At 51.4% G+C, this 17,175-nt stretch overlaps 1 protein-coding gene across 1 annotated transcript; it reads left to right on the top strand.

The window, feature by feature from the left end:
• The first annotated feature begins 1,066 nt into the window (after positions 1-1,066).
• Gltp (glycolipid transfer protein) lies at positions 1,067-17,175 on the top strand. Its single transcript, XM_090319971.1, has 5 exons — positions 1,067-1,281; positions 13,799-13,857; positions 14,177-14,310; positions 15,046-15,196; positions 16,197-17,175. Exons 1-5 carry the CDS (start codon positions 1,179-1,181, stop codon positions 16,377-16,379), a joined length of 630 nt encoding a protein of 209 aa, XP_090176097.1. The 5' UTR covers positions 1,067-1,178; the 3' UTR covers positions 16,380-17,175.

Raw genomic sequence — 17,175 nt, forward strand, 5'->3', positions numbered from 1 at the left:
GCAGTAAGGCTGGGTGGGGTGGGAACAAGCCCAAGCTGGTAGTTTGGCCTATCAGTGGGAGATCAAACTTGATGGGGCATGTCATGATCTGAGGTACACGCAAGATATGATGGTGGCCCTTGTCACTTCCTGGTTCTACCTGGGTCATGCCCTTGGTCTACCAATCCCTTCTTTCCTCTTCCCTGTGAGTGGTTCAATTTGAATTATTTAGTAAAAAATGGCAGATATTATTCTGACACTAGGGCTCATGTTCTTTGCTTCTGCCCCTCTGCCTCCCTGGCCTCCACTCCCAGCCTGCTTGGGTTATTTCTTACCTCTCCTTTGGGCTAGCTCTTCATTCCAACAGCCTGTCTCAGCCAGTAGCTCTGAGAGGATTTCTGTTGCACCGGGATTTGAACTCGGGGCCTCAATCTCTCTCTCTCTTTTTTTTTTTTTTTTTTTTTTGGCCAGTCCTGGGCTTGAGCTCAGGGCCTGAGCACTGTCCTTGGGCTTTCCTCAAGGCTAGTGTTCTAGCCTGAGCCTCAGCACCGCTTCTGGCTTTTTCTATGTGTGTGGTACAGGAGGAATCGAACCCGGGTCTTCACGCATGCCAGGCAGGCACTCTACCACTAGGCCAAACTCCCGGCCCAAGGGCCTCAACCTCTTGCTGGGCTTTTTCATTTAAAGGCTGTGGCTCTCTGCCCCCTTGAACCACATCTCCACTTGTAGCTTTTTGCTGGTTAATTGGCGATAAGAAGAGTCATGCAGATCCTCCTGGGGTCGAAGCGCCGAGGGCGCGGCGGGAGGCGCCTGGGAAAAGTCTCACCTGGGAGCGGCTCAGGGGGCGGACCGCGGCCCACGAGTCGCGGGCTTTCCCATCGCCCCGCCCCCGGACCAATGGCAGAGTGGGGAAATCTCCACAGGTGGATGCTGATTGGACGTGTTGGCGCGGTGCCGGGCGCGGATTGGACAAGGTCGGGAGGGCGGGGCGGCGCCCCGGATAGCTTAGGCGCTCGGCCGGCGGGCGGCGCTGAGCGCTCAGCCACGGGGGCGCGGCGCAGGCGGAAGTGGCGACGCTGGCGTCCCAGGAGCTCCCGGCCGGCGGCAGTGACGGCCCCGGCGCTGACGGCGGCGGTCCGGGGGGCGGCGTGGACGCCCGCGGTGCCGGCTGGGGCATCACCGCGGGCCTTGACCCCGAAATGGCGCTGCTGGCCGAGCACCTGCTGAAGCCGCTGCCCGCGGACAAGCAGATCGAGACCGGGCCCTTCCTGGAGGCGGTGTCCCACCTGCCGCCCTTCTTCGGTGAGTCGGGTGAGGGCCGGGCGGCGGGGGGGGGGGGGGGGACCCGGGGGAGGAGGCCTGCCTGCCCCAGAATCATCCCTCCTCCACACACCCCAGTCCCATTTCTACTCCCCAGACTCCCCTTCTTTCCAAGCACCCCCAAATTCTCCCTGCTCCAACCACGTCACATTCCCAGACACCTCCAAGCCCTCCATCTCCCTTCAGATAACTCCAGCCCTACCCTGCTCCCTCCCGCACCCCCAATCACCCGTACCCCCCTCCCCAAGTCCCTTCCTTTGGCATCACCCCCAAGGGACTCTTGGATCCTCCATCTCCTCTCAGGCTCCCTACCGCCCCCCCCCAAAGGCCTGCATCCCTCACCCCATCTTCTTCCCCTATCAGAGTGGTGCTCAACACCCTCCTTTAAGAATGAGTTAAACATCATTCGCGTCCAGCGTCTCTCATGGGCCCAGAATCTGTCCATCGCTCCATATTGCAGATCAAAGACATCCTACCTCCCACCCCCCCCAAAAAAAACTGCACCTCTCAGGGTGAGACAGGCAGGGAGGGGGATTGGAGCAACCATTTGCAAAATGCCAGGGCCCTTTTCTAGGGGAAGTTATTGAAAGCAATTTCCTCCATTTAGGCTGAGATCCTGTGTGAGGATCAGAGGAGCTGCTTTATGGGGCTGAATGTCAGACTCCACCCTCTGGACTCTTCTAAGGAGTCTCTGCTTCTAAAGAGAAAAGCCCTGCTGGACCCTGGTGGCCCCCACCTCTGATCCTAACTACTCAGGAAACTGAGGTCTGAGGATCACAGTTGGAGGCCAGCTGGGGCAGGAAAGTCCATGAAACTCTTTTTATCTCTAGTGAACCACCAAAAAAGCCACAAGTGGAGCTGTGGCACAAGTGGTAGAATGCCAGCCTTGAGAGAAAAAGTTAAGGGACAGCCCCCAGGTCCTGAGTTCAAGCCCCAGGACAAGCATGCTCACACACACATATAGACCTCCTTTCCCAAAGGTCAAAGAAGGTCCTCTGAGCTCCCACTTCTCCCAGCGCAGCCTAGTCCAGGTTATACATGGAAAATGGGAATGGAAGCCAATGACATCTTCCTCTGCCCTTTGCCTCTTGGTCCATAAAGAGTGCAACCTGAGCTGTGCATTCTTCTCATGGGAATTCTCCCTGAGCCCCACCCTGCTGTTGTATTGCAGGAAGACATCAGTCCCCAGGACAGAGTCCAGCCAAAACCCACAAAGGGACAGACTTGGACTGAAGGGATCTGCTACCCAGTGAGTCATTTCCAGAGCAGGTTGGGGGCACTTGTTCCCACAGAAGTGCCCAGTTGTGCCTAGCTCTAGCCTAGACTTCCTCCTCCACCTCTGAGCCTCAGGGTCCGAATCTGTAAAATGGAGATGCTGAACTCCTAGACTAGCCGTGATGACTGAGGCTGGGTGAGAAGCACGAAGGCACCTGAGGGAATGTTGGCCATGAGGGGAAGGGGATGGCTTTACAGCTGGAAATTCTGGATCCAGTTTTGCTTCCTTCTCACAGTAGATGATTAACCAGTGTCACACGAGCTGAGTGAGCTTGCCTGGTCTAGATGAGTCTCCCCCACTCCCTCTTCCCCACCCAACCCTGGGGCAGAAAGTGGGGTCTCAGTCTTTTACATCTATCGCTGTGATCGCAGTACCCTGGCACATAGTAGGTGCTCAGTCAGTAGTGTGTAACTACAACCCTTGCTTATTGTAAAATTTCAGCTTGAGATAATACTGCATCTGGTTATAGTGGTCTTAGCACTGAGGAGTTGTTTCTTTTGTGTTTTGTTTCTTGTTTTCTCTTTGGTTGAATGAACTTCTGCAGGCAGAGCCACCTTGCTCTGGGCATGGATTTAGAATATGTTTAAACCACTGACTCTCAGCTATGAACATTTTTGTCTCTGCCATAACTCAAGGGGTACAGTAGGAGTTCTTCTAAATATCCTACAATGCACATGGCAGCCCCCACCACAGAGAATGTTCCAGTCTCAGTGCCAGCTGTAAGTGCCACAATGGGAGAGATAGGTTGAGTTCTGTGGCTCTTCTTCTTGGGGTCCACCCCAGGGGCTGCCATCTGGCTGGCTGGGCAGGAAAGGGGGAGGTGGTGGCTGGCACCAGCACAGGGGAGCACCTCTGCCCCCTCCTCTTTCCCTTCTCTCAAAAGACCCTTGTTTCTGCTGCCATCCTGTGCAGAGGGCTGTCACAGCTCTGGACAGAAGCGCCATTCAGACAGAAGCCACAGTAGGCTTGGTCCACAAAGGATTGAGGAGCCCTGTCTCTGCCCACAAGAGCCATTCACTGTTCACTGAAGAGGATGCTTCTTAGCATAAAATAAGGAAAAAGGAAAGCGCTAATCCATGGTATGCTGTGCTCTTCTGTAGCAATTTCTCCAGAAGGTTTGAGGCTCAGGTTTGGGGGAAGTTCTTCCATCCTGGCTCTGAGGAACTAAAGCAGGGAGGAGCAGCCATTTACCAGGAAGACCTGGGCAGTGTGTGTGTGGCTCTCTAATGCAGATGGCCTGTCCATTTAGGCACAGCCAGCATGGGGGACATTCTTTGGGGATAGGATGTGACTGCCCTGTATGTCATAAGATGTTAAACATTCCTGAATGCTACCTTCCAAAATGTGACCCCAGAAGTATCTTCGGGGAAGCAAAATCAGCTCTGATTCATATCCCCCCATCCCTCTTTTACTGAAATCTGTGTCTTTGAAAAAGTACTTACTTCTGCAAGGAAGGTTTAGACATGGAAGGAAAATTTGTTGAGCACTTATTGTATTCTTAGTATTCTTAATGTATTCTTAGCATGTAAGTGAGTTCACTTAATAGATAGTGTGTATGTACCAGTACTGGGACTTGAACTCTGGGCCTGGGCACTGCCCCTTAGCTTTTTCACTCAAGGCTGGTGTCCTACCACTTGAACCACAGCCTTTTGGTGCCTAATTGGTGATAAGAGTCTCATGGACTTTTCTTCACAAGGCTGGCTTTGAAGCTTGGTCTTCTGATATCTCAGCCTCCTGAGTAACTAGGCTTACAGGATTGAGCCACCAGCATGTATCATTCCTATAATCTTTTTTTTTTTTGCCAGTCCTGGGGCTTGAACTCAGGGCCAGGGCACTGTCCTTAAGCTTTCTCAGGGCTAGCGCTCTACCACTTGAGCCACAGCACCATTTCTGGCCTTTTCTGTGAATGTGGTACCAAGGAATCAAACCCAGGGCTTCATGCATGCTAGGTGAGCACTCTACCACTAGGCCATGTTCCCATGTTCCTGGCCCCTCATGTAATTTTCTTTTTTGCCAGTCCTGGGGCTTGAACTCAGGACCTGGGCACTGTCCTTGGACACTTTTTGCTTAAGGCTAGCATTCTGCCACTTGAGCCACAGCACCACTTGTGGCTTTTTCTGAGTATGTGGACCTGAATTGAACCCAGGTCTTTGTACATGCAAGGCGAGCATTCTACCACTAGGCTACACTCCTGGCCTCCTATAATCTTTTGAAGTAAGATTTTTAGAGATTCCCCTGGCATTTGAGAGTAGTTTCCTTTTAGACTCATTTGTATCTGTCTTTGAGGAAGAAGATAGAACCTATTTATCCACCCATCGGTTCAGCAGGACTTTCTCTCCATGCCACTATATTTCACATGTGCTAACAATTCCGTGGCTTGAAAGACCACATTTATTATTATTATTTTTAATTTTGATTATAATCTTTTTGTCAGTTATGGGGCTTGAACTTGGAACTTAGACATTGTCCCTGAGCTAATACTCTACCACTTCGGTAACACAGCACCACTTCTGTTTTGTTTTTGTTTTGGGTGGTTAATTAGAGATAGAAATTTCATGGTCTTGGGGCCTGGAGTATGGTCTAGTGGTAGGGTGCTTGCCTAGCATGCACGAAGCCCTGAGTTCAATTCCTTGGTACCACATACACAGAAAAAGCCGGAAGTGGTGCTGTGGCTCAAGTGGCAGAGCATTAGCCTTGAGCAAAAAGTGTTCAAGGACAGTTCCCAGGTCCTGAGTTCAAACCTCAGGATGGGCAAAAAAAAAAATGAATCTCATGGCCTTTCCTGCTCAGGCTGGCTCTGAACCACGATCCTCAGATCTCAGCCTCCTGAGTCACTCTGAGGACAGACGTGAGCCATCCAGTGTCCAGATGGACCCCATTTATTTAACCAATCCGCTACTATTAGACACACATTGCAGCCTGTTTTCTCACTCTGGGCAAGCAATGATGTTACAAATACCTTTGGGTATATTTCTGTGCACAGTTCTTTGTAACTTTGTTTTAGAAGTGCAGTTACTGGGCTCAGGGGTGTGCAGGCTTTTCACCGGCTAGAGCAAGCCCCAGTTCCTAAACCTTTGCAGGGTGTGGTTTGTAACTGAGCTAGCTGGGCTTGGCGAGTGGTGGTGGTTCTTTGTGCTAAGTGGGTGTGGGATGCAAGTCTGCCTCCTGCTTGTCCGGTTCTGAACATCTCATTGGGCTTTGCCCGTCTTCTCTATCTCTAGCCTGAATCTCTCTCAAGTTGTGCAGGTTTTGCCACATCCACTTCGAGGCCAACCCCTGTTCCCTCTCCTTGACCCAGTAATTGGATCACACCCTACTGGTCCGTCTGCTAGATTGGCTTTAGTGAAGCCTGCCCGCTCCCCCCATTCTCTGTCAGTTTTGCAGCCCTTCTAAGGCACTCATAGTTGGCAGGCAGAGGAAGAGTCAGTGAGATGTCATTTAGAATGGTTGCTCTTGACCTTAGAATCCTGTCAGTCTGCTTTCTGACCCACTACTTGACTGTGTTTGAGGTGCAGAGGGAAGAAGCCTCTTTGAACCCATCTTCTGCCCATATCCATGACAACAACACCTGGGACAGATGAATGGGAAGAAACACAGACTTTCATATCAAGCTGAGCCAGCCCAAGCTTGATTTCTGTGGGGAGCTGGGGGCTGACACTGTGTCCCTGCATAGGTACTTGCCCTCTCTGAGTCTGCAGTCCCGATTGTGAGTGGAGGAAGCACAGCCTCCCCAGAGGACCCGTGGAGATGTGATCTCATAGGGTGGTGTGGTTGCTCAACACCTGGAATCACCCCATTTTTGCATAGGCAGGAGGGAGCTGTAGAAATGGCATCTTGTTGTCACACAGCCTTTGGGAAGTCACTTCTGAGTCTTGATGACACACTGCCAGGGCTCAGGGGCAGCTGCTGGCTGCTTCAGGCAGAATCACACCAGTGCTGTCCTTTACAGCATCTGAAGGCCCGCGTTCAGTGGGGATCCTGGGTACCTGCTCGTGCTTGTCTCCTGCTGACAGCAATTAGATCTTGCTAGCATGAGATCAGGCCTGGGGTCCAGCATTTCTTGCTGGAGAGCACAGAACAGAAAGCAGGGGTGAAGTCCCCAAGCCTGCACTGGGAAGAATATTGGCACCGTTCTCCCCAGACTACTTCAGAGAGGTGAAGAAATTTGGCAAAACTATACTCTGGGCACTGAGGCAGTGCCAGCCCTGCATGGGCCTGGGGGCCCTCGGAGGATCAGAGCAGCCCTCAGTGGTTTGGAGTTGCTGTGGTGGTGGGGGGGGGGCAGGGTAGGGAAGTGACAGGAAGTTGCTTGGCCTGGCAGTGTGCTTATTTCAGTGAGCTTAGAATGGAAAATGAAAATCTGGGTTTCATTGTTTCAGCTTTTAAAATGGCCAAGCTGAAGGCTACTGCCTTTTGTTACATTCTCATAGTGCTTCTTATTCAAAGCCAGTCCTGTCCCGTTTATGCCCCTCCTGCCCAAGGTCCTAACTTCTCTGAGATTGTGTGTGTGTGTGTGTGTGTGTGCGTGTGCGCATATACACCTATGTACATGCCTCAAACTCAGGGCCAGGGCACTGTCCCTTTTAGCTTTCTCCACTCAAGGCTGGCTCCTCACTATTTGAGCCACAGCTCCATTTCCAGCTTTTTTGGCGGTTCATTGGAGATGAAGAGTTTCATGGACTTTCTTGACGGGGTTGACTTTGAACAGTGATCCTCAGATCTCAGCCTCCTGAGTAGCTGGGATGAGGGATATAAGCCACTGGCATCGATAGCTTTTTTTTTCCCACTCTTTCTTTCCCTCCTTTCTTTCTCCTTTGGTTTCTTCTTCTTCCTTCTGCTCTTCCTCATCCCCTCCCATCTGCTTTGCTTTCTTGATCATGTTCTGGGTTTCCTCTCTAATGAAAAGCTTTGTCTATTGGGAAGGAGAAAGATGATGATGATGATATAATGTATAATAACAAGCATAAAGAAATAATAACAGCTTCTTTTCAAATGAGCACATACCTGGGCGTCCTTCATTGTACTCATCTATTTACTTACACAATCTCACTTAAGCATCACAGCAATCCAAGAGGCAAAATCATTATTAGCCTGGCTTTACAAAGAAGCTACAGCTCAGAGAAGTTAACTACTTTCTCCCAGGCCACACAGCAGGTAAATAAGATGGATTGCCCAGCTGCACTCTCCATTGAAGCCTAAATTTTGCCAAAGGCGGCATCTGTCAGGTTAATGGTTGCTAGTCCTGGGCTTAAACTCAGGGCCTGAGTACTGTCCTTGGGCTTTCTCAAGGCTAGAGCTCTACCACTTGATCCCACTGCACCATTTCTGGCTTTTTTCTATGTATGTGGTACTGAGGAATCAAACCTGGGTCTTTGTGCATGCTAGGCAAGCACTCTACCACTAGGTCAAACTCCCAGCCCAAGGGGGTCATTTTTAAGGCAATATTTTGAATTATTTGGTAAACATTGTTTCCTTTTGTAGGTAGTAAGAACCTCGGGATTGGGGCTAGGAATGAGGCTTAGTGGTAGAGTGCTTGTCTAGCACGCATCAAGCCATGAATTCTATTCCTCACTACCACATGAATGGAAAAAGGGGCTGAAAATACATTGAAAAAGCTGGAAGTGGTGCTGTAGCTCAAGTGGTAGAGCTCTAACCTTGAGGAAAACCCAAGGCCAGTGCTCAAGCCCTGAGTTCAGTCAGCAGGACTGGCAAAAACAAACAAATAAATAAATAAATAAAAATAAATGAAAAAAAAAAAAACCAGAGGTAGTACTGTGGCTTAAGTGGTAGAGTGTTAGCCTTGAGCAAAAAGAAGTTTAGGGATAGTGCCCCAGGACTCATAAAAATAAAAGAAAAAAGAACCTCAGGGTTCTTCTCCTTCAGTAGGCCTGATTGCCACGTGAGCTGAGGCAGTACCCACCCCGAGATGGATAAATGATTTATTTCCACTGGTTTGGAATTTGAGAGCTTCCACTGTGATCCTTGTAACCTATGTGCCTAATTACTGAACTTTATCATCCAGCTAGGAAAACAATGGAATTAGTGGTAAGGGCATGCATGCTGTCACCCCTTTTTGGAGATAAGTTTTTTGGGGTTGGGCTAGATTGTTTTTGTCTTGAGTCACACAGGCTGAAACTGAAGCTTACATCTCAAAAGTCTTGTTTCTTTTGCTGGTCTTTTGACATGGGGTCTCACTAGGTTGGCCCAGGCTGACTTCCAACTGGTTGACTAACCCGTCTCAACCTCCCCAGTGCTGGAATTACTGGCCTGTGCCACCACACCTGGCTCAGCATTTTGTTCCTGAATGAAGATTATTCCTGAGATGAAAAGGGAGGGTGGACTAGGTTAGGGTAATTCTGTACCTGTTACTCAGTAGCAGAGATAAAGGCCTTGTGGGGGCAGCCAGGATGGAAATTTCTGGATATGTGCTGTGCTCTTCTCTGAGGGTGGCACCAGGGACCTCAAGAATGTGAGACAGGTTCTACCTGCCACGGAGCTGCAGCCAGCTGGTCTGAGAGCTTGCAGAGCATGATGGGTAACTCTCCAATTCTGGGAAGGCTCTGGAAAGAGGAAATGAACCAAGCTCCAGCCTGCCTCTAATCCTAGTTTAGGAGGCTGAGATTTGAGAGTTACGGTTTGAAGCCAACCCAAGCAGGAAAGTCTATGAGATTCTTATCTCTAAGTAATAACCCTCCCCACCCCTCCAACCACAAAAAAAGCTTTTAAAGTGGAGGTGTGGTGGCTAAAGTGGTAGAGAAGGGGGAAAAGCTAAGGGACAGCATCTAGGACCTGAGTTTAAGCCCTAGTACTGGCACACGCAAACACACACACAAAGAGGAAATGAGTCTTGTGTGGGTACACATGGTAGCTGCTGGGAAGTTCTGCTTTCTGGGCAGAGTCACCCTTGGACACTGTGGCAGAGACCCAGGCAGGAGGCCCCCATGGCTCCTGTCCAGCCATGGTCAGCCAAGAGGAGGACATGCGCAAATGCCTCCCCTGGCACTCGAATTCCTTTTATTTAGCAAGTCCTAGTGACAGAGCTGGCCCTTCAGACAGAATCACAGCAGTAGCAAGTGGCCATCAAGGTACATCAAAAAAAAAGATACATACAAAAACAAGCTGGTTGTGGTGCTTGTCTGTAATGGCAGTCCTTGGGAGGTGGAAATAGGAAGATCACAATCTGAGACCAGCTTGGAAAACAATGTAAAGTACAAACTAAAGAATGGGAGGAGGGCGCTCGCAAGCCCAAGAAACCTGAAGACAGACCATGCAGAGCCTGCAGGGAAGAGGGGGATGGGCCTCCCTGAGTCAACCTTTACCGTGACTCCTATGTGTGATTGCATGCATACATGCATATGCCTATGGGATACTGGTGTTCTGGTAGTTAATTGGAGATGAGTTGCATGGCTTTTCTTGCTCGGGCTGGCTTTGAACCATGATCCTCAGCTCTCAGTCTCCTGAGGGGCTAGGATTTCAGGCATGAGCCACCAGCACCAGGCTATCATTTATGTTTTTAACGCTGACCCTTTTTAGAAAGTTATAATAAGTATGAAACACAGGGATGTTTGTATTACATTGTGATAAATTTGTAAAATCAACTGGTAGATGGAAATATTTGTTTTTTCTTCTCATTATAGAGATTAATCACTTTTTACCTGTTAATTGCTCAGTTTTCTATAGACCTGTTTTTTTTCTTATTGATTTGTAAGCACTTTTTATGTATCAAGGAGAATCTTTATTTGTTACGCATAGTCTATTTCTTGCCCTACTTGGTTATTGGACTTTTGTGGTGGAATTTCTTCCCTGCCCCATACAGAAAGACCCTGGATTTTGTAATCAGATTTTTCCTGTTACTTACGTCTCCCGGGATGACTAACATCCTTAGCAAAGAGCCTCCCCTAAGCAGAGAGGGTCACCAGGAGTTCTAGGTAGCCAGAGCTGCACTGTATGGAAACTCTCTGTGCACGCTTGCAGTCTAGCGCTATGAAATAGATTGGTGGGATCTTATCTGACTTTTATCTGTTTAATAACAGCTTCCTTTCTCTGTGGAGGTTAGATGATGAACCAGAACCACCCAAATGTCCTTCTTTCCTTCCTCTCTCTCTCCTCTCCCTCCCTCCAGGCAGACAGGTCTGTCCAGGTGTATCGAAGAGTCTATTTGCTGTCAATTAACAAAACAAGTCTGGAAAACTGGTAAAACTGGAACAGTAGTTTTGGGGCTGGGTTTGGTAGGAAAGGTAAGGGGGACATAAGCTGCTGGAGACTAAGCTCAGCACCCAGAACTCAGCACCCAGCACCTAGCACAGGCAAGTTCAAATGGGAGCTGTCAGCAAGGCCACCATATGCTTGCTTTGGGGTTCTCTATCAGAGTGTTCTCCTTTGCCTTGAGTTCATGTGAACAGGTGGAAATGTTCTAGAAGTGAGATAGCCTCCCTCCCCCAGCTCTGTTGTTGTGTCTGGGTTCCTGGCACTTGTATGGCTCTGACTGTGTCTTGTGACTTCTCTGTGGTCCGGGGTTCCCATGCTACACCTTCATAAGGCCTTTGGTGGAGCACTTCTGGACCTTAGACACCAAGGACTCGAGCCTTCAGTAGCAAATCCCTTAGCTTAGACTTGAACCCAGGACCCGCTGGTTCTAGTCCACTGGGCTCCTCCTCACTCTCATAGCCTGCCTTCAGCCACCTCTGGCTCTGGCTCTGTATGTACACGTACCATGCACAGAGATGCACACTGAGCCACCATTCCTGCCAGCTGCCGCACTGGTCTCTTGTCACCCTCTCTCAGCTTCTGCAAGAAGCATCCTGCAGCCCCCACCCACTCCCAGCCGGTGGCACAGAAGCTCTGGCCTGTGTGGCCTCCACAGCACACAATAACCACCCCTGTGGGGCCCAGCGCCTGCTGACCAGGGGCCTCGTGACCTGGAAGCGCAATGTCAGGAGAACCAGAAACAAAACATCTTTCTCTTGCCTCCTGGGCGGAGACACACAGAACTACATCCGGCCCATTCCCAGAGCCAAGGATGCCAGGGACCCTTTCTGCATCTCTGAAATACACAAGAAGTGACCCGAATCCTTGAGGAACACGGCCTGGCCGTCTGTGCCCAGCTACCGAGCATGGGGTTCCCATGTTCTCTGTTTGAAGGCCGGGGGTGAAGATCGGCCCATAGAGGCTCATGGAGCATTTGATGTTCACACTGACACTTCTCCCCTCCCGTAGGATTATCCTGTTACAGGCAGGGAAACTGAGGCCCAGGTCCCTTTGCTTACCATCCATTGTCCTGGTTGGATGGAATGGAACCTGCCAGGGTGGCAACTCCAGATTACTCTTGACTGATGTATGGGCATCCAGGGTGCTGAGTGGGCATTGGCACGGCAGGCAGCCCAGGCCACCTGGTCCCTGTTTTGCTCTTAAAGGACAAACCTGGTGGGCAAGACAGCCATACGCTGGGCATTCCACGCAACTAGGCTGGAACAGTGAGTGAATGTGGAGGAAAGTAGAGAGAAATGGGCCAGCTCCTCAGGAGGCTGAGATCTGAGGATCACAATTCAGAGCTAGCCTGGGCAGAAGAGGCTGTGAGACTCTTACTTCCAGTTAGCCAGCAGAAAGCTAGACTAGAGCTGGGGCTCACGTGGTGGAATACCAGCCTTGAGTTACAAAGCCAAGCACAAATGCCAGGCGCGGAGTTAGTTCAAGCCCCAGCGGAGTGTTTGCCATCACCCAGCCTCACTGCTAAGCTGCTCTGATGTATTGCAGTCAGGGCCTCAAGTCCTCCGAGCTGGGCTCTGCCATGGGCTCTCTGCACAGCCCCAGTGCACTTGCTCTTTTCTTTTCTCCTCTCTTCTCTTCTCTTCTGTTTTGTCAGTTCTGGGGCTTGAACTCCAGGCCTGGGCATTGTCCCTGAGCTCTTTGTGTTCAAGCTTAGCATCCTACCACTTTGAACCACAGCTCTATTTCTGGCTTTATGGTAGCTAATTGAAGAGAAGAGTCTCACAGATCTAATTGTCTTGGCTGACTTTGAACAGCAATTCCCAGATTTCAGCCTTCTGAGTTGTTAGGATTGAAGGCGTGAACCACTGGTTCCTGGTTAGCCTTTTTCTTTCTTTGAAACAGGGTCTTGCTGTGCAGCCCAGGCTGGCCTCAAATGCTCCTCCTCCTGTCTTAGCCTCCTAAGTGTTAGATCACAGGCCTGCACAGCTAGCTGCTGCACTATTTCTAATTCCTGTGACAGTCCTCTGACCTGTTCCATGCAGGAGGAGACAGGGGCAGGGAGGTGACTCCACTGTCTCTGCTGAGCAGCCTTTGGGTACCACATCTACCTGAATCCCTGCCCTGACTTCTTCCTAATACATTGTGGGGTTGCTCACTTAAAGCTGTGTCCTCCAGGACCTCTTCCAGATGGCTGGCTGGATGTTCTGGGATCGGGCCTGCAGAAGGTCTCCCCCCACCCCTGCTCCCACACCTGCACATGGTCAGCTGACATAAAGGCCTTGCCTGGCCCTGCTGGCAGCCATGTCTCCCATGTGGGTTTGGTTTGGTACCCAGTGCCAGCCCTCGCCAGGGACCTTGCTCCCTGGATCCTATGATAGGCCTAGCAAAGACAGTGGCCAGGGGCAGGGGTCTCATGGGGGTCTCTTTGTAATAAAAGAGTCCAGCATCCATGCATTTCCTCCCTCAGTGCCAAGCCCTCTGCCAGGAGCTTTGGCTGCCTTGCTGTCCCTGTCCTGGGAAAGCCTGTGAGGCATGAGGAAGGAGGAAGAGGACAGACAGGCACTTGGCATGGAGCCCAGCATCCGGTCAGCAGCAGACGGTGTCACCTCTTAAACCACACTCCGTTACATGGGCTTGGCACCTGACTGCGTCCAGTGTCATTCCCCAGTGAGGCCTGGAAAGCTGAACAAATAACTCTAAGCCCACCCTGCCAGTGGGCAGCGCTAGGGAGTCTAGCCCAAGTCCACGGAGTCGCTATGGGCAGCACTTACACACAGAAAGCCAGACTGTCGCCTCATGGGGATGTAGCCCTTGCATTGAAGGCACTGACGAGGTCCGCTTCTGGAGCTCAGTACCTCCCAGGCCCCCCAGAACCTTTCCAACACCTGAAACAGCTCTGCCCGGCCCACCAGGAGCCTCCTCCCACATCCCCTTGTCCTCCTCGGCCCATCGTGACATCCGAGCCACATCTGTGTACCATCTGAATCTCTAGCCTCGTCCCCATTCTCTCCCTAGATTGCCTTGGCTCCCCCGTGTTTATGCCCATCAAGGCTGACATAAGTGGCAACATCACGGTGAGTACTTGGCCTGGGCACTTTAGCCCACACCAAGAAAGAGGGAGGAGACAAGAGGGGGCGTGGCCTGGCCCTTGGGGGCGGGGAGGGGTCCTCAGGGGTCTCCATGCCCCCTTTGCACTCATGCAGTCTGGTTCCAGCCTGGCTGAGAACTCCTGCTCCGCTCTCACCACTGAAGACCACGTGTGGCTGTTCATCAGCGCCAACACTTGGGCCCTTGTCATTAGGAGACATCTTGTCCCTGCCGCTCTCCCTGGGGACCGGAAGATCCCACATGAGAGCAGCCTTTCCAATGCCCACCCCCATGCTCTGTTTTCAGAAGATCAAAGCTGTGTATGACACCGACCCAGCCAAGTTCCGGACCCTGCAGAACATTCTAGAGGTGGAAAAGGAGATGTACGGGGCAGAGTGGCCCAAAGTGGGGGCCACGCTGGCGCTGCTGTGGCTGAAAAGGTGACAGGGGAAGCCACTAGGGCAGCAAGGGCTCATGGGAGACTTTGGGGTACCATGCCCCTGTGGGGGAGGGAGAGCATGTGGCTCCAAGAGGCTTCTATGCCAGGGACCAAGTCCTTTCTCAGTGCCACCCCCAGACTGACCCCTGATGCTCCAGGCTCTGCTCCAAGCCTCAAGGTGAGGAGTGGGAATTGGTGTCTGGCTGAACCCAGACTAGACCCCCCCCCTTCAGAGCTGGAGCCCAGCAGCTCACAGGGACCCCCAGGAGTGTGGGGGTGAAGGGCACTGGAGGCCAGCTGGGAGAGCGAGGCAGGGGTGGTGCCAGGCCTGCACCTGAGCCTGTAGGGGAGCCCCAGTCCTCCATGCAGAGGGTGGGAGGTTCCCCTCGTGGCCACACCCTGCTGAGAGGAGCAGGGCATCAGTGGGTGGGCACTGCCCACATTGCACATTTGGTTTTCCTACTGACCTCAGACCCTTCTCCTGACCCTCCAATGCCACAGAGCCCTCCGCAGAAGGATGGCATGGATAGCCCACCCCGCCCTGCCCTGGGTCCTCTTACAACCCAATAAGCATGGTGTTCCTGGCCAGGAGAGAGGGTGCCAGGGAGGTGCTGTGCTCAGATGGTGCCAGGGATCCCCCTGCCCTTTGCCTGGGCATCCCCAGTTCCCAGCCATGCCTCGTGAGGCCAGTACCACGGCCGTGGGTCCTAAGGAGTCGTCTCTTCTCTGGCCACAGAGGACTTCGCTTTATCCAGGTCTTCCTGCAGAGCATCTGTGACGGGGAGCGGGATGAGAATCACCCCAACCTCATTCGCGTCAACGCCACTAAGGCCTACGAGATGGCCCTCAAGAAGTACCACGGCTGGATCGTGCAGAAGATCTTCCAGGTGGGTGGCTTCTGCCGTGTCCAGTGGAGCCCTCACCCGCTCTGAGGCCACTTGTGTGCCCGTGGCCAGAGCTGTTCTTGGCCTTGGTGTCATTTGAGTGTCCTACCCCCCTGGCATTGTGCTGCCCCAACCCAGGCTTCACAAACACCCCTCAACCCTGCCAGTATTCCACGTGCCTCGCCAGCACAGCTGCCCATGAACTGTGATCCACCTATTTCTCAGATAAGGATGGCTGGCTGGGCATGGTGAAACACACCTGTAGTCCCACCTGAACCTAGGAGTTCAAGGCTAGGCTGGGAATAAACCTCCCTGCACCTTGGGAATTTCACCTTTCAAATGAGGATGAAGCAGGCCTGAGCCCACAGGCCGATTTGGAGATTAAATGAGTTTTATGTAGAGAGAGTGCCTGGCACGTGGTTTGCACTCAGTCAAAGCCAGTGCTTTTAGGAATGATTTGCTCCTCATCCTGCCAAATGCACACCTAAGCTTTTTTATCTGCTTGTGTCTTTTTCCTCCTGGCTCTGAAGTACTGTGCCTTTCTAACTCCACAAGTATTGGAGAAGCTGTGAAAGTTAATGCTGTATTGCAAGGACAAAAGAAAGACCACATTAGGAGCTGTGAGTGTCCCAAGGTAGCAGTTTACCCCTCCAGAGCAGAAAACCCCTACTGTGTGCTCTCTGCCAGAGTGAGCACCTGCTGTGTGCCTGATGCAGGACCCAGCAACTATTGTGTGCCAAGTGCTGGCCAAGCACCTACTATGTGCCTGGTCCTGGGGTTAGTACCTACTGTGTGCTCAGTGCTGGGGCCAACAATACTGTGTACTCAGCCCATACTAATGGCAACTTGTATGCACCTAGTAGTGGGCCGAGCGTCTCCTGTGTGCCCAGTGGTAGGTGGAGTGCCTACTAGATAACTTTCATTTTTACAAAAGCAACTTAGATGGATGCCATATTTGCATCCCCTGCTAACACAGAGCCCCCCCTTTCTTGCCGGTCTCAAGGCAGCACTCTATGCTGCGCCATATAAATCTGACTTCCTGAAGGCACTGTCCAAAGGGCAGAATGTGACGGAAGAGGAGTGCCTGGAGAAGATCCGCCTCTTCCTGGTCAACTACACAGCCACCATCGACGTGATCTACGAAATGTACACCAAGATGAATGCGGAGCTCAACTACAAGGTCTAGGCACACCCGCCTGGCACCAGAGACGGGCTATCCCGAATCACTGTGAATCAAGCCAGCCCAGCCCCCAGCGCCACGCCCGGCCAGCCTGGCCTGCCCGGCCTGCGGGGGCGGGGGGGCCTGTTTTGTTTATTTTTAAATCATGTTTTGGGGCCCATCCTGATGAAGCAATAGATCCCCATCTTCCTTCCAAATCGCCTTTTAAGTTCACAATGACTCAGACTGGCACTCTGGCGTGGTACACACCAATTAACGTTGCTAATAAATTGAGTCCTAGGGTTTTTTGTTTTCTTTTTTTTTTTTTTTTTTTTGTGGTTTGATTTTTCTCCTCACCCAGAATCCTGACTGAGGATAAAGCAAACCCAGCATCCTTATGAGGATCTTGTCCCATGATGTTTGGGATATTTTAAGAACCATGAACGAGTTTGATTGGAAATCATGCTGATTAATATGTATATATATATATTTTTTTTTTCATGAAAACAGACTGACTGTGTATCCTCAGGAAGCGTTTGGTATGCACAGCACAGTTTCTACAAACCCTGCTTCCTCTGTCTCTCCAGAGAGCTTTTCTCTTTTTCTTTCTTTTTTTATTTTAATGGCCGAAATCCACCAGCAAGCCTTTTCCAGCACATGGCCATACATGACTATATTCTTCAGGCTCAGCTTTTCTAGCCTCAGAGACCATGGACCCAGGAATCCTCCGGAGAGGAAAGCGTGAGCCACCAGCTGGAGAAACCCAAGAAACCACCTCACTGCCTTACAGCTGCTCTTCCTGGCAATAAAAAAGAGCTGTTTG

The sequence above is a fragment of the Megascapheus bottae genome, chromosome 28, assembly GCF_031878675.1.
Source record: "Megascapheus bottae isolate mThoBot1 chromosome 28, mThoBot2.hap1, whole genome shotgun sequence".
Classification (NCBI taxonomy): Eukaryota; Metazoa; Chordata; class Mammalia; order Rodentia; family Geomyidae; genus Megascapheus; species Megascapheus bottae.

What these genes read in the sequence shown, in the direction of transcription:
- Gltp (XM_090319971.1), top strand. Translation starts at nt 1,179, where the DNA reads ATGGCGCTGCTGGCCGAGCACCTGCTGAAGCCGCTGCCCGCGGACAAG. An exon ending in CCACCTGCCGCCCTTCTTCG is followed by an intron (nt 1,282 to 13,798) that starts GTGAGTCGGGTG and finishes TTCTCTCCCTAG; the next exon opens with ATTGCCTTGGCTCCCCCGTG. An exon ending in GCGCTGCTGTGGCTGAAAAG is followed by an intron (nt 14,311 to 15,045) that starts GTGACAGGGGAA and finishes CTCTGGCCACAG; the next exon opens with AGGACTTCGCTTTATCCAGG.